Source organism: Oncorhynchus gorbuscha, linkage group LG06 (assembly GCF_021184085.1).
Source record: "Oncorhynchus gorbuscha isolate QuinsamMale2020 ecotype Even-year linkage group LG06, OgorEven_v1.0, whole genome shotgun sequence".
Taxonomy (NCBI): domain Eukaryota; kingdom Metazoa; phylum Chordata; class Actinopteri; order Salmoniformes; family Salmonidae; genus Oncorhynchus; species Oncorhynchus gorbuscha.
The window spans coordinates 82,979,180-82,993,730 of record NC_060178.1 but is presented as its reverse complement, the minus strand read 5'-3'; the positions used below and the strand labels follow the sequence as shown (position 1 = coordinate 82,993,730).

The following is a 14,551-nucleotide window of genomic DNA, read 5'->3' as shown; positions in this document are numbered from 1 at the left end:
ATTTAAAATAAAAAGCATGATGAGAGCAAGATACAACTTCAAAAGGACATTGCAGTACACATAACGAAGGCAGAATGTTCACTGATGCCTTTCATCAAGGTCATTCAGAATACAGCCTTCCTGGAAGAGTTCTCAGTCTTCATGAAGGTAAAAGTTCAGCCACTCAATGGATAGACAGTTTATTAGATATTATGAGCGTGTAGTTTGATCAGTGTAAGAGGAAGTTTCATTTATGGGAAATAGATAACTGTTTATTCATTATCTTCGGAAATAACACTGCCATGGCAACACAACAGAGTACCACTTGTATGGCCTGTACATTCTGATAAAGATTGTTATTGGTAGCTAATACATTTACCAAAATGAGGTTGTAACCTAGAGTGCATGTGTCACAGACCATCTCTTTAAAAGACATCTGTAAAAGGGCCTCTACAGACTCCATTTCATAAGTTTGTGCATGATACATGGTGCAAAATCAATCTATTCATTGACCTTATATACCTGAAGAAACAGACATGGTCTTCAACATAAGTTTAAACTTAATTAACAATTTTTAAGTTAAGAGTTTTACATAGGTATGCAATAATATAAAATTGCCATACATATACAGCCAAACGACACTGGTTTCTAATTAAACTAAATATTCTGCAATTCCACCCCTAAGATGACTTCTTCTCCATGCTGGAAAGAAGGGGAAAAAAAATCCATCAGAATTCCTATAGATACACATTCTATAGAATAGCATTAAGTCTTAAATTGCTTTGCTGCAGGAGGGACTGGTGCACTTCATCACGAGGCAGGACAATTATGTGGATATATTCAAGCAACATCTCAAGACATCAGTCAGGAAGTTAAAGCTTGGTCGCAAATGGATCTTCCAAATGGACAATGACCCCAAACATACTTCTAAAGTTGTGGCAAAATGGCTTAAGGACAACAAAGTCGAGGTATTGGATTGGCCCCACAAAGCCTTGACCTTAATCCTATAGAAAATTTGTGGGCAGAACTGAAAAAGCGTGTGCGAGCAAGGAGGACTACAAACCGGTCTCAGTTACACCAGCTCTGTCAGGAGGAATGGGCCAAAAATTCACCCAACTTATTGTGGGAAACTTGTGGAAACTCGAAACGTTTGACTCAATTTAAAGGCAATGCTACCAAATACTAATTGAGTGCATGTAAAACTTCTGACCCACTGGGAATGTGATGAAAGAAATAAAAAGCTGAAATAAATCACTATTATTCTGACATTTCATTCTTAAAATAAAATGGTGATCCTAGCTGAACTAAGACAGGGAATTTTTACTAGGATTAAATGTCAGGAATTGTGAAAAACTGAGTTCAATCGTATTTGGCTAAGGTGTATGTAAACTTCCAACATCAAATTGTATATATATATATATTTTTTTTAAAGAAGAGTGAAAGACGGAGACTGTAGTTAAGATGCTATCATGGATCAAATGAATGCCATAAAGTTCTGTGCTTCCATGTTGTACATGTTTTGTTAATTTGATGGTAACTTTGAACATGCTCTGGGATGGAGAAATCCCAAAAGACGTTTGGGCTTCAAGGCTGTAGCCTCCGTGAAATATCCGTCTATTATATCCTAACAAGTGCCACAAAGAACCATCTGAGCAGTGAATAAATCACATACAGCATCAGTCAGAACACACCTACTCATTCAAGGGTTTTTCTTAATTTAAAAAAACTATTTTCTACAGTGTAGAATAATAGTGAAGACATCAAAACTATGAAATAATACATATGGAACCATGTAGTAACCAAAAAAAAGTGTTAAACAAATCAAAATATATGTTATATTTGTGATTCTTCAATGCAGCCATCCTTTGCCGTGAGAGCTTTGCACACGCTTGGCATTCTCTCAAGCAGCTTCATGAGGTAGTCTCCTGGAATGCATTTCAATTAACAGGTGTACCTTCTTAAAAAGTTAATTTGTGGAATTTCTGTCCTTCTTAATGTCGGAGTCAATCAGTTATTGTAACAAGGTATTGTTGATTTAACTAGGCAAGTCAGTTAAGAACAAATTCTTATTTACAATAACGGCCTACCCCGGCCAAACCCTAACCGGGACGACACAAGGCAAACTATGCACCGCCCTATGGGACTTCAACCACAGCCGGTTGTGAAACAGCCTGGAAACGAACCAGGGTCTGTTGTGACGCCTCTAGCATTGAGATGCAGTGCCTTAGACTGCATACAGAAGATAGCACTATTTGGTAAAAGACCAAGTTAATATTATGGAAAGAACAGCTCAAAAAGAAAAGACATGATTACTTTAAAGACATGAATGTCAGTCAATGCAGAAAATTTCAAAAGGTTTCTTCAAGTGCAGTTGCAAAAACCATGAAGCGCTATGATGATACTGGCTCTCATGAGGACCACCACAGGAAAGGAAGACCCAGAGATTCCTCTGCTGCAGAGGATAAGTTCATTTGAGTAACCAGCCTCAGAAATCTGCAATTAACTGCACTTCAGATTGCAGCCCAAATAAACACTTCAGAGTTCAAGTAACAGACACATCAACTGTTCAGAGACTGCATGAATCAGGCATTTATGGTCAAATTGCCACAAAGAAACCACTACGAAAGAACACCAATAAGAAGAAGAGACTTGCTTGTCCATTGCTCGTGTTTCTTGCCATTAGACCGGTGGAAATCTGTCCTTTGGTCTGATGATGATTTTTGGATCGAGCCGCCACGTCTTTGTGAGACATGGAGTAGGTGAACAGATGAATTCCGCATGTGTGGTTCCCACTGTGAAGCATGGAGGTGGTGGTGTGATGGTGCTTTGTTAGTGACACAGTCAGTGATTTATTTAGAATTCAAGGCACACTTAACCAGCATGGCTACAACAGCATTCTGCAACAATACGCCATCCCATCTGATTTGCGCTTAGTGGGACTATCATTTGTTTTTCAACAGGTCAATAACCCAAAACACGCCTCCAGGCTGTGTAAAGGCTATTTAACCAAGAATGAGAATGATGGAGTGCTGCATCAGATGACCTGGCCTCCAATCACCCAACCTCAACCCAATTGAGATGGTTAGGGAGGAGTTGGAGTCAAGGAAAAGCAGCCAACAAGTGCTCAGCATATGTGGGAACTCCTTCAAGACTGTTGGAAAATCATTCCTCATGAAGCTGGTTGAGAGAATGCCAAGAGTGTGCAAAGCTGTCATCAAGGCAAAGGGTAGCTATTTGAAAAATCTTAAATATATTTTGAATGGTTTAACACTTTTTTTGGTTACTACATGATTCCATATCTGTTATTTCATAGTTTTGATGTCTTCAATATTATTCTACAATGTAGAAAATAGTAAAAAATAAAAATATAAAAAATAAAGAAAACCCTGTGATTGAGTATGTGTTCAAACATTTGACTGGTACTGTATGTATTTTTTAAATTTAACTAGGCAAGTCAGTTAAGAAAAAATTCTGATTTACAATGATGGCAAACACCGGTCAAAGCTGGACGACCCTGGGCCAATTGTGCGCCACCCTATGTTTAGGTTGTTGTACGGTGCTTTGTAACCAAAATGGAAATCAAAATGAGTTTGGCATTGAAATAAGCAACTCATGCAGTACAGTAAAATGTGAGCTTACTTGTATTTGATAAGTCGCGATCCTTGAATGAGCTGGGCTGTCTCATTGGTTAGGTGGCAAGCAAAGAGGAGCCAATTCCTTGGCTGAACTTTGTATGCAAACCTCATAAACAGGAGTGAGTAGCAGGTCAGAGCTGCCGGGGGGGGGGGGGGGCAACAACAAAGAACACTGAGTAAATAAGGACTTGAAACTTTATTCATATCTTTCAGACATCCTTATCAGGAAAAAAACTAAATGTTCTTGCCTCGTGTCAGACTGCAGGAAAGGATTGTTGAAGTTCAAAGAATAATGTTAACCTGTTGGAATTCTACTTTATCAAAGCATGGAGTTATTCAACAAGCGTGAGACTGCTGCTGGTATTATAGTGAACAGGCGATCAATCCCTGGCAGAAAGTCCCTAAAGTTATAGCTAGATAAACGGCGGCAATTGTGTTGTGTCTGTTTTCCAATCGTCTCACCAAAGGTCATTCTGCCACTGATAATCTCAGGGCTTTTCTTCATGTCACTGATGGCAGCTATGGGCAGACCCCAGTTGGCCACAGGTCCCCAGAAGTGCTGGAATAGAAGTAGAAAACATTTTAAGGAACAATTAATGTAGAGAGAAACAAGGTTACTGTAAGGGTCAAATGTATTCAAGCTGCCATAGCAATTATACAGTCTTGCCAACTAACTACCTAAGAGAGGAGTCTATCTGCTATGTTCAATGAAGCCAAAACATTGCGATTTCTTTAGTATACAAAAAGCTCTGACAAAGGCCTTGAGGCCAATACGTAAAGCTAAATAAAGAGAAGTTATACTAACAAACGCAGTGTGTGGGGGTTTCTTCTTTTTTCCTCGTTAATCAATTGTTACCATGTACCAGTAACACAGATAGATCAGATGTGCGAGTGCCTTTTGAGTAGACAAAAACAAAACTTACTGTGCTTATTTTGAACGTTCCCGGGAGGACACCAAGATGACAGACATAAGACAAAAGGAGTTTTGGTTAGGAGATATGCCTATACCTAAGGAAAACAACCAACACATCACATCATGCCTGACAAACTAATAATGCAGAGTTCAAGTCATGTCGGGAACTCATGAATATGACCTTCCTACCAGGAAACATTGCATGTGAACGCCCCTCCAACTCATAATTACGACTAGGAAACTCCGGTATGATCTCTGGACCCCGATCGTTCCCACACGCTGAACTATGACGTCACGCATCACTGAAAATGGCCCCAAACATGGCAGTGTTTTCGGCTGTCAATGTTGAGAAAGGAAAGATGCAAGAACCAATCAAAGCTCCCAAGTTGTTCCTCTGATTACTCCGACATGACATAAACGCGGCTTAATACTAATATAGGGCTGACATCACCAGCAACACATCAGCAGTAGGCTAGTTTGACAGCTAGCTCTCGAGAACCTAAGGGGGCCCACAAGGGCTTGCAGCCGCCAGCCCCCTTTTGGGTTTTCAGCTGAAGGTGTCCTGACACTCTGTTTTGAGGTTTAGAAACGTTAGAGCTGTAATATCCATCTTTTTGGGGCGACCCGACCAAATTCACATAGAAATGTGAGTTATAGATGTGTCATTCTCACTGAAGTGGTAAATCAAATCGTATTGGTCACATACACGTGTCTAGCATATGTTATTGCGGGTGTAGCGAAATGCTTGTGAATAATTTATATTTGCGCTATTTCTGTTTCCTGTCTTAAATTTGGTTTTTGTCTCTTACCCACCCACACCAGCTTCAAATACAAAATTTTAGGTTACTGAAAATTACTTCAGTGATTTGGAGGGTACAATGATTCTCTAGAAACTTGCTTGTTGTCACAAATCAAAATTAGGCAAACTATTAGAATTCTAGCAATCAGGAAATGGCGGAGTGATTTCTGCATATTGCACCTTTAATAATCCTTGCTTGTGATATGGTTTTGGAAACCTTAACTTTCATACCAACGAGAAACACTCTTTCAAATACAAAAGAGGTACCACACAACCTTACACCTTGCTCTAGCATTTCTATTGTGTTATATGCTGACCAGACTGGACTCGTCGCGTGTGCGAGCGTCACAAAATAAAATTTAGAAATCCATGTTATTCAATTATTGCATCCATACTGCTCACGCGCGCCAACGAGAATCTGCGTTACCAAGTGCTAAAATAGAACCATTTCTGAAGCAGATCGCGCTGAAAGTCCTGCCTCTCCCATCTCCTCATTGGTTTATAGAAGCAGTTTATAGTGCCATCTCCTCATTGGTTATACCCACGTGGGTGATTGAAAGATGAACTGTTTTGCCGGTGATCGTGGTAATAGTAACAACAAACAAAAAAAAAGAATATGCCATTTAGCAGACGCTTTTATCCAAAGCGACTTACAGTCATGTGTACATACATTCTACGTATGGGTGGTCCCGGGAATCGAACCCACTACCCTGGCATTACAAGCTCCATGCTCTACCAACTGTGCTACAGAAGGACCACAACCCTGGGTTTATAAGCGTGGAAATTGCCTCTGCCGCACGAGCATGCTTTTGCGGCACGGTCGATAGCGCGCCGGACCTCGGACTAGAAGGTTGAGGGTTCGAGACCTGCTCCCTGCTGTTTCATTACATTGGTGTCAGAAGTGGGATTGTACATTGCATCCACAACAGTGCGTGTGCTTGGCCGGTGAGCGCATTCCTGTAAGACGTAGAGTCGCAAGCAAGCGTGAGGACGTACTCTTTGAAAGGAGGGAGTAGTGTAACGACCCTGGGTTTATAAGTGTGACTCTGCCGCATGAGCATGCTTTTATGGCAGTCGATAGCGCGCCGGACCTCGGGCTCGAAGGTCCGAGACCTGCTCCCTGCTGTTTCATTACAATACTATGAAAGTTTGGATGCGATCACCATATAAGTTCAAAGATGAAAAGGCCTGGAAGGAGGAGACGACTAGAAATGATTCGGTTGGCCGTTTTATGTGTGGATTAATTGTCATAGAGGACCTTGTGCTTTTCAGGTAAAATAACTCAGTGTTTATATCACAGGGCAAATTAGCTAGCAACAGCAAGCTAGCAAGTGCACACTAACTAGCCATACATGTTGAATGTTTTTCGACCTGTCCCCAAATTAATGTCATTGGTTCATGGTTTGCTTTGACATTTTAACCTGCATGTCGTGATTGCTTTTGGTGTAGGGGGGGCAAAATAAATGGATGGACGATAGCGCACGCGTGCAGCCGGTTTGGGTTCCGTGTTACTCTTGCCTGAAAACCCACGTTGAATTGCATATGGAACACTCATGACCTCTTCAAGTCAGAATGTAAAATAAAATTATATTTTAACATACTTTATCGGTTGACCGTGTGGTTGGTCCTTTTGGCGGTAAGAATGCGAGACAATATATCAATAGGAACGTATAATTACAACTTTTCAAAGCGCTGGTTGTGCATTCACATTTGATATCGCCTGAAACACTCGCACAAGATACAAAAATAAATCAAATACATGCATGCATGAGAAGCATGCATACTTGCCGAACTCGTGTTAACATGGTTCTGCACATGTTTCCGGTGACAGAAAACTGAACGCACTACCAGCGCTTTGAAAATGTGATGTAATTAAACTTTCAGGTGGATATATTGTCTCGTATTTCTACCGCCATAAGGACCAACCACATGGACAACCCGTACTTTAAAAATATAATGTTATTCAACATTCTGGTTTATAGAGGTCACGAGAGGAAACATTCAGGATTAAAATGCCATGCAATTCAACGTCGGGTTTCAAATAGTGTTACCCAGAGCACAGCTGGGTGCAACTTTGCTAAATTAAGTACGTTAAGTGCATCTTTTGTATTTGTACAATTCATTCTAACTCGTAAAAGTTAAGTTTGAAATGTTTCCCGTAAAAGGGGACGTGCAATGACCCAGCAATGTAATTAGGGTCATGACGACAAGGGCTAGCTTGAGTGATGCCAAAAACATTCAAGAACAAACGTCCTTCAGGCTGGACACAATATGTAAAAAAAAACGTTAATGGTGGTAGTTACAATTTACAACTGACGTTAGCTCGAAACGTTTGATAATTAATTGCATTGCTATATTAGGTAGCTTGCTAACTTAGTTGATAAAGTAAGTTACTATAACTAGCTCTCTTCCAGATCTTGCAAATGTGTCATACCTCATGAGATACTCTCTGAACTCCTTGCTTTTAAGATGGTCAACAGCTTTACGTGCCAAAGTACCTGCCATGACTGTGGTGGTTAGCAGTGCAGAGGAAATTAGAACTATGGGAATGTACACGCTATATAAATGCAGCTTAGCGTAGAGGACACTGGTGGTCACAGCTCGTCACCAAAACATATTTACGACCGTATCGCAATCACTCAGTTAGAACGGCTCTCATTGGTGTTGCTATGCAATCTCACGATTTCCGTTCTCGTGGTGATGACTCGCCTTTAACAAAGATCGTTTACAACTAAACCAAGATAGACCAAATCCTGTCGTTTTCAATTGGAACAAATGAGTCATAGTGGGCAGAACAAGCAAAGGAGGAGGGCAGAACCAAGCCGGAGCTAGCGAGATCCTATTGGCGCGTTCATCTGCATTTTTCCGTTTGGGAACGCCTACTCTGTGATGTGCGCGTGTGCAACTCAATTCACCTTTGCACTCTTTCGAAACAACGAGATTTTTAAACAACTTTTGCCACTGGTAAAGTCTGCAAAACTTTGTCCATTCTATGCATGAAATATTATAGTTTTGGGAACAGAAAACTGTATTGAAATAAAATGTTTCATCGATGAGAAAATGTGCAGAATGTCGGCTAAATTCCATCTCGTTCCATCTTCTCCCACTGCTGGCCAGTGGGTGAATATTTGGAAACCATTTTTGGAAACGCCAAGCGGGTGCTTCACATTTAGGCATCTGGGGAAATATTTGTCTCATTTGTCTCTGTGCATCTACCTACTGAGATTGTGCCACGGATCCAGGATCAGCATCTTCTCTCTTGGTAGATTTATTTTTCATTATTTAATCTTTATTTAACTAGGTAAGTCAGTTAAGAACATATTCTTATTTACAATAACAGCCTAACCCGGACCACGCTGAGTCAGTTGTGTGTCGCCCTATGGGACTCCCAATCACATCCGGTTGTGATACATCCCAGGATCAAATCAGGGTCTGTAGTGACACCTTTAGCACTGAGATGCAGTGCCTTAGACCGCTGCGCCACTCGGGAGCCCAATACACATACTGCTCAAGAATAGTGGCTGAACTGGTTACACCACAATTCTCAGAAGGAGGTGTCCCTTTAGCTATCACTTACTGACTCAAACATATAGCTACCACCTTTACACATGTAGAACCAGGAAACAATGAACATCTGTTCTAGACTGACCACACTTCCATTCAATTAGGCTTTGATCTAAACTATTTGCATAGTATTATAATGAATAACATGCCATTTAGCAGAAAATTTTATCCAAAGCAACGTACAGTAGTGCATGCATCACATTTTTTTTACGAGTGGCACCAGTGGAAGTCAAACCCACGACCCTTGTCGCAAGCACCATGCTTTACAAACTGAGCCACACAGGACCACAAATTGTCAACCAACTGCCAAGAGTCAACGTGTGTATGCCTGGCCCATATGCGATTTATGCTGCAATTCTGCATTTCATACTGGTCCTAACTGGACTATTTCTCTAATGGTTTCCAATAAGACATTGTGACCCCCCCCCCCCCCCCCAGGTTCTCAGACACCAGTGAATAGTCAACCAAGAACAGCTGTCTCAGAGTCATCTTATAAGATAGGATGTACAGCTTGTGAAGGTAAGGAGGAAAACCTAAGAAAAACACTAAACCTGACATAGTACAAGAAGAACCATCATCTGCATGTGGTGCCAATCTCTAGCCTCGTATACCAGACTGACCAAATTGTTTCAGTCACTGTGTGTATGCCTGACCCAATCATCACAAAATATCAACACAAGTTTCTTCCACACTTGATTTATTTGTAAAATGTTGCCTATACAGTATGTACAGTCCTACTAGCATTGTTACTAACACTCACACTGACTTTACTAATAGCTACTTTGAGGGAAATGTACTTACTATGACTGAGATATGTGGTTGACCCACCGGTCTTGAGATGAATGCACTAACTAACTAAGTCACTCTGGATAAGAGCATCTGCTAAATGATTCAAACGTCAATGTAAATGTACTCGTTTCACAATGTTACTTTTTACTTGGAGGTTATGAGACAGTGTGTGCTCACTTGAGGGCTTTTTGATTGAACAACACAGAGCTGAAGACTCGTTAAATCAATTATCTTTGCAGAAGTACCTTCAGCATGCACAAAACACTTAAGATCTATACAAGCCACAGCAGCACAAGGAGAGGCATTGATCAAGGTACTCCATTGTGTTATTCTATGGGGGGGGGATCTCTTTACATTGTGTATTTTATTAGTTATTCAATGAAGCTTTGTGAAAACAGAAATTAAGGCTCACTGTGCAATCAGCTATAATGCTTTTCATTCTCTCTGCCCCAATTTAGCAAGTTGTACTATTCTAAAGGTAAGTCTGTAGTATTCACCCCATGTAACCTGTTTTGTCATATTGGTGTGTATCCCATATTCTTATTATGGAGCAACTAAAGCTCCATTGTGGGCTTATGTTGATTGATAAACCATTCCTGAATCCTGTGTGCTTTCTACCTGTAATTCTATGATATCTCCATGTGTGAGTACACTGAATACTGTTGAGATTTCTTGTTTGTTTCACATAGCTTCTTTACTACTTGACTTGCACATAAATCAGAAACAAAGGCATCCAAGGTGGCATTCTACTGTAGGTGTTTTTTGTTGTCCCTGTTCAAAATATGAACAATAAATGTAAATACTCATGTGGATTCATATCAGTTCCATACTGTTTAGGGATTAATTTTCTGAAAAAATAAATAATTTTACAGACGGCAAAACAAGGTAATGCCGATAAAGGCAATGTATTTGCTAATACAACAAATACTTCCTTCCAAAAAGTCACTTCAGATCAGGTATAAAACACTTAAATCTGTTGTGTATGAAAAATAAAATAGACATTTACATAAATTAATACGCAAAATAATGGATAATGTAGAAACAAATACATTTGTTTGATCAAATAACTTAAATAAGTCACATTTAAAATAAATAACTTACATTGGCAATTTATAAATGGGTCTTTTCAGTAAACCCTCCAAACACACAGAATGCTGTTAGAAATTGCCAAAACTATCAAAAGCATCCAAAATAATGCTCACTAGATTTTTACAGGAAATAAATATTGTAGACTACAGTATACCAAACCTTATGAACCAACCTGAAAATCAACAACAGATGCATACATATACTCTTTGTGGTCATTTAGCCATTTCAGTTTTTGTTACAAAAATGTACCAACGTATCCTTAGCAGCTGTAGCTGAACATTTCCAACAATCTGTCAGCAATTACTCTCCCAGATGAAGAATAATAAAAGTAACACTCCAACATGCCACAGAGAAAAATACAGATGTCCGATGTTGATAAAATCCCGTAAATGTAGTCAGTTATATGTAGTTATAAACTGTTCTCAACTTCTCTGTCACAGCCTTTATGAGTGTCAATTTGAGGTTCTATAAGATTACTTGGTCTCCTAGATAATATATGAAACATACTCTTCACAATACAAAGGTGTCAAATAATTTAATAGTAGCAGATGGCACCTAAAGGAAAAGGCAAATATGAATGAATAAAATATATGAACATTTGAACATCATTCTGGTTGGTCTTTTAATACCACCATTTGTTTCTAGTGCATCTAAAATCCGTAAAGATGTATTTCTTAGTGCAACAACCGGATGTATCTTCTCTACATTTTTTTCTTCTTCTGATAAGTTGCTCCTCCTTGCTCACACTACTGTGGACTTCCTGGTATTTTGGACGGGCACTTAAACCAGTGTCTGATGAAAGTCATTGCACTTTGACCCCTTTTCAAGCTCTGTCCCCGAATCATCTATGAGGGTGCTATAAACCAGTGGATGTGAGTCTCTTCATTCCTCTTCTCTGCGCCAAACTTGAAGACTCCACAGGCTCCAGCTTTGGGGCCAGAGGCAAACGATTCAAAGCCAAGTATGTTGCAGCCATTGCGCCCTAGAATGACAGAGAAAAACATCTTTAAATTATATAAAGATGGAAAAATTGCTCCGGGAATAAAAACGGCATATTTAAAGGCAGAGTACAGTCAAAAACAGGATGTATCTGCGTTTTATTTCCATACTATGAGATTGGAATAATACTGTGAAATTTCTGATAATGTTCTTTCAGCGTAAGAGCTGTCTGAAAAGACCTCCTGAAACTTCTGCCTGTTTTGGTGGGATAGAGTTTTTGCCCAGCTCGTGATATCCTCAGGCAGTAAATTAGTTAATAGACCAATATGAAAGAGCATTCCAAACCTCTGCCAATAACAGCTCATTCTCAGTTTTCACCTCACCACTCAGACCATTCCCAGACAGACTTAGCTAAATTCTTATTTGAGAAATTGCTAAGTAGCTATTATTTGACCATTTTAATTGAACACAATCCCAGTAAGGTATTTAATTGCTATCCAGAAATAATTTGATATTGAGATTTTTTAAAGGCTGCATTGGGCAAAGCAAGCACAGTATGTGAAATTTTGAGCAGGTTTCAAATGACTTTTATTGACACAGAGAAGAACGCAAAAGGTCTACGTGTAATGGCAGATCTGTACACGGGGTGGCAGTAGAATGTCAGTGAACACAAAAATGGCATTCTACAGAGGACAAATTAATTTGTGAGACCTTTCATAAATCAGTGAGCTTTAGCAGGCAAAATGCTTGTGATGCTAAAAAAATAACTATCACAATTAGCTAACATAATTTGCTCAGGGTCAAATCGACTAGCCTGGTCAATCAGTCAAACTGCTGGGCTGAAGTGAAACAATGTGGTCAGTCTGGTATACGAGGCTAGAGATTAGCACAACATGATGGTGCTTCTTACATTGTCAGGTTTAGTGTTTTTCTTAGGTTTTCCTCCTTACCTTCACAAGCTGTACATCTTGTCTGATGAGCTGACTCTGAGACAGCTGTTCTCGGTTGACTATCCACTGGTGTCTGAGAACCTGGGGGGCCGTCAGCCGTTGGTGTGGATCCACATGGAGCATCTTAGTTACAATGTCCTATCGGAACCCAATAAAGAAATAGTCCAGTTAGGACTAGAATGAAATGCAGCGTTGCAGCTAAACAAATGTGGATGGGATTTTATTTCAGACTATCATGTACAACAGTTGGATGTGAATTGCATTTATTAATCAAATTCAACTGTGATGTGTCATTAATAAAAGCCAAGTAAACTCACCTTTGCAGCATCAGAAACTGTATCCCAGTTTCCTCCGATGAGGGCATATTTTCCACTACCAATGCGAGCCAGTATTTCCTCCGGGGTGTCATTAGGACCATTGGCAAAAGGGGTGAAGCTGTAAGCACAAGTGTGGGGAAGGGCAAACAATCAAACACTTTTCAATAATACTTTAGGTAACCGAGTTAACCTTTTTCACCCTGCTTTACCGTAATGAATGTGCTTTCCTGTTGCACAAATAATTATGTATCTGGGTTTGCTTGAATTGGGGGTCTTATTTCTTTTAGTATCTCAAATCAAAATCAAATTTAATTGGTCACAGTTTAGCATATGTTATAGAGGGTGTAGCAAAATGTGTGTGTTACTAGCTCCTAATAGTGCAGTAAAATGTCAAACAAGTAAGGCTACACAAATAAAATAAAAAACGATATTTCAGAACGAATCCAATTAACACTATCAGTAATCCAAATGCAATCTATGCATATATACACCAGAAATAAATATACTAAGAATGATATGTACAGCAGTAGATATAATTGTTATAGTGCTTTCAGAAAGTATTCAACCCTCTTGACTTTTTCCACATTTTGTTCTGCCATAGCTTGAATTTAAATTGAGATGTTGTGTCACTGATCTACACACTATACCCCATAATGTTAAAGTAGAAATTTATATGTATAATTTTTTACAAATGAATTACAAATGAAAAGTTGAAATGTCATGAGTCATGAATATTCAATGTCATGAGTATTCAAACCGTTTGTTAGGACAAGCCTAAATAAGTTCAGGAGTAAAAATTTGCTTAACAAGTCACATAATACGTTTCATAGACTCACTCTGTGTGCAATAATAGAGTTTAACATGATTTTCAAATGACTACCCCATCTCCGTACACCACACATACAATTCTCTGTAAGGTCCCTCAGTCGAGTAGTGAATTTCAAGCACAGATTCAACTACAAAGACCAGGGACGTTTCCAATGCCTCGCAAAGAAGGACACCTATTGGTAGATGGTTACAAATAAAAAAGCACACACTGAATATCCCTTTGAGCATGGTGAAGAAATGAATTACACTTTAGATAGTGACTGGGTGTAATGATACACTATGACGATACAGGCGTATGTACTAACTCAGTTTCTGGAGAGGAAAGAAACCGCTCAGGGATTTCACCATGAGGCCAATGGTGACATTAAAACAGTTCAAGTATAAATGGCTGTGATAGGAGAAAACTGAGGATGGATCAAGAACATTGTAGTTACTCCACAATACTAAACTAAATGACAGTGAAAAGAAGGGAGCCTATACAGAATACGAATATTCCAAAACATGCATCCTGTTTGCAATAAGGCACTAAAGTAATACTGCAAATTATGAGGCAAAGAAACAACATTTTTGTCCAGAATACAAAGCCTTATGCTTGGGGCAAATCCAACACATCACTGAGTAACACTATTTATATTTCCAAGCATGGTGGTGGCTGCATCATGTTATAGATACGCTTTTCATTGATAAGGACTGGGGGGTTTCAGGATAAAAATAAACATAATAGAGCTAAGCTCAGGAAAAATCCTAGA

At 39.4% G+C, this 14,551-nt stretch overlaps 2 protein-coding genes across 4 annotated transcripts in view; both read right to left on the bottom strand.

Moving 5' to 3' along the window:
* Positions 1-163: 163 nt before the first annotated feature.
* On the bottom strand, positions 164-7,952 carry LOC124038423 (mitochondrial pyruvate carrier 1). Its single transcript, XM_046354284.1, has 5 exons — positions 7,761-7,952; positions 6,067-6,070; positions 4,077-4,173; positions 3,619-3,751; positions 164-681 (listed from the first exon to the last, which is right to left on the bottom strand). The coding sequence occupies exons 1-5, from the start codon at positions 7,829-7,831 to the stop codon at positions 660-662; spliced, it is 327 nt and encodes a 108-aa protein (XP_046210240.1). The 5' UTR covers positions 7,832-7,952; the 3' UTR covers positions 164-659.
* A 2,608-nt stretch (positions 7,953-10,560) lies between these two features.
* Positions 10,561-14,551, bottom strand: part of LOC124038420 (ribosomal protein S6 kinase alpha-2-like) — a 55,079-nt gene continuing 51,088 nt past the window's right edge. For all 3 annotated transcript variants that reach the window (XM_046354281.1, XM_046354279.1, XM_046354280.1), the window contains 3 exons: positions 12,975-13,092; positions 12,658-12,795; positions 10,561-11,750 (listed from right to left, as the gene is read on the bottom strand). In XM_046354281.1, coding sequence (XP_046210237.1) covers positions 11,625-11,750; positions 12,658-12,795; positions 12,975-13,092 — 382 coding nt within the window. In that variant the 3' untranslated portion in view covers positions 10,561-11,624. The remainder of the gene's footprint in view (positions 11,751-12,657; positions 12,796-12,974; positions 13,093-14,551) is intronic.

Excerpts from the sequence above, each read along its gene's own strand:
- LOC124038423 (XM_046354284.1), bottom strand. The coding sequence starts at position 7,831 with ATGGCAGGTACTTTGGCACGTAAAGCTGTTGACCATCTTAAAAGCAAG. Across the intron at positions 3,752-4,076 it reads CAGTGGCAGAATGACCTTTG|CTCTGACCTGCTACTCACTC; the intron begins GTGAGACGATTG and ends CCCCCCCGGCAG. Across the intron at positions 682-3,618 it reads TCGCGACTTATCAAATACAA|CATGGAGAAGAAGTCATCTT; the intron begins GTAAGCTCACAT and ends CCTTCTTTCCAG.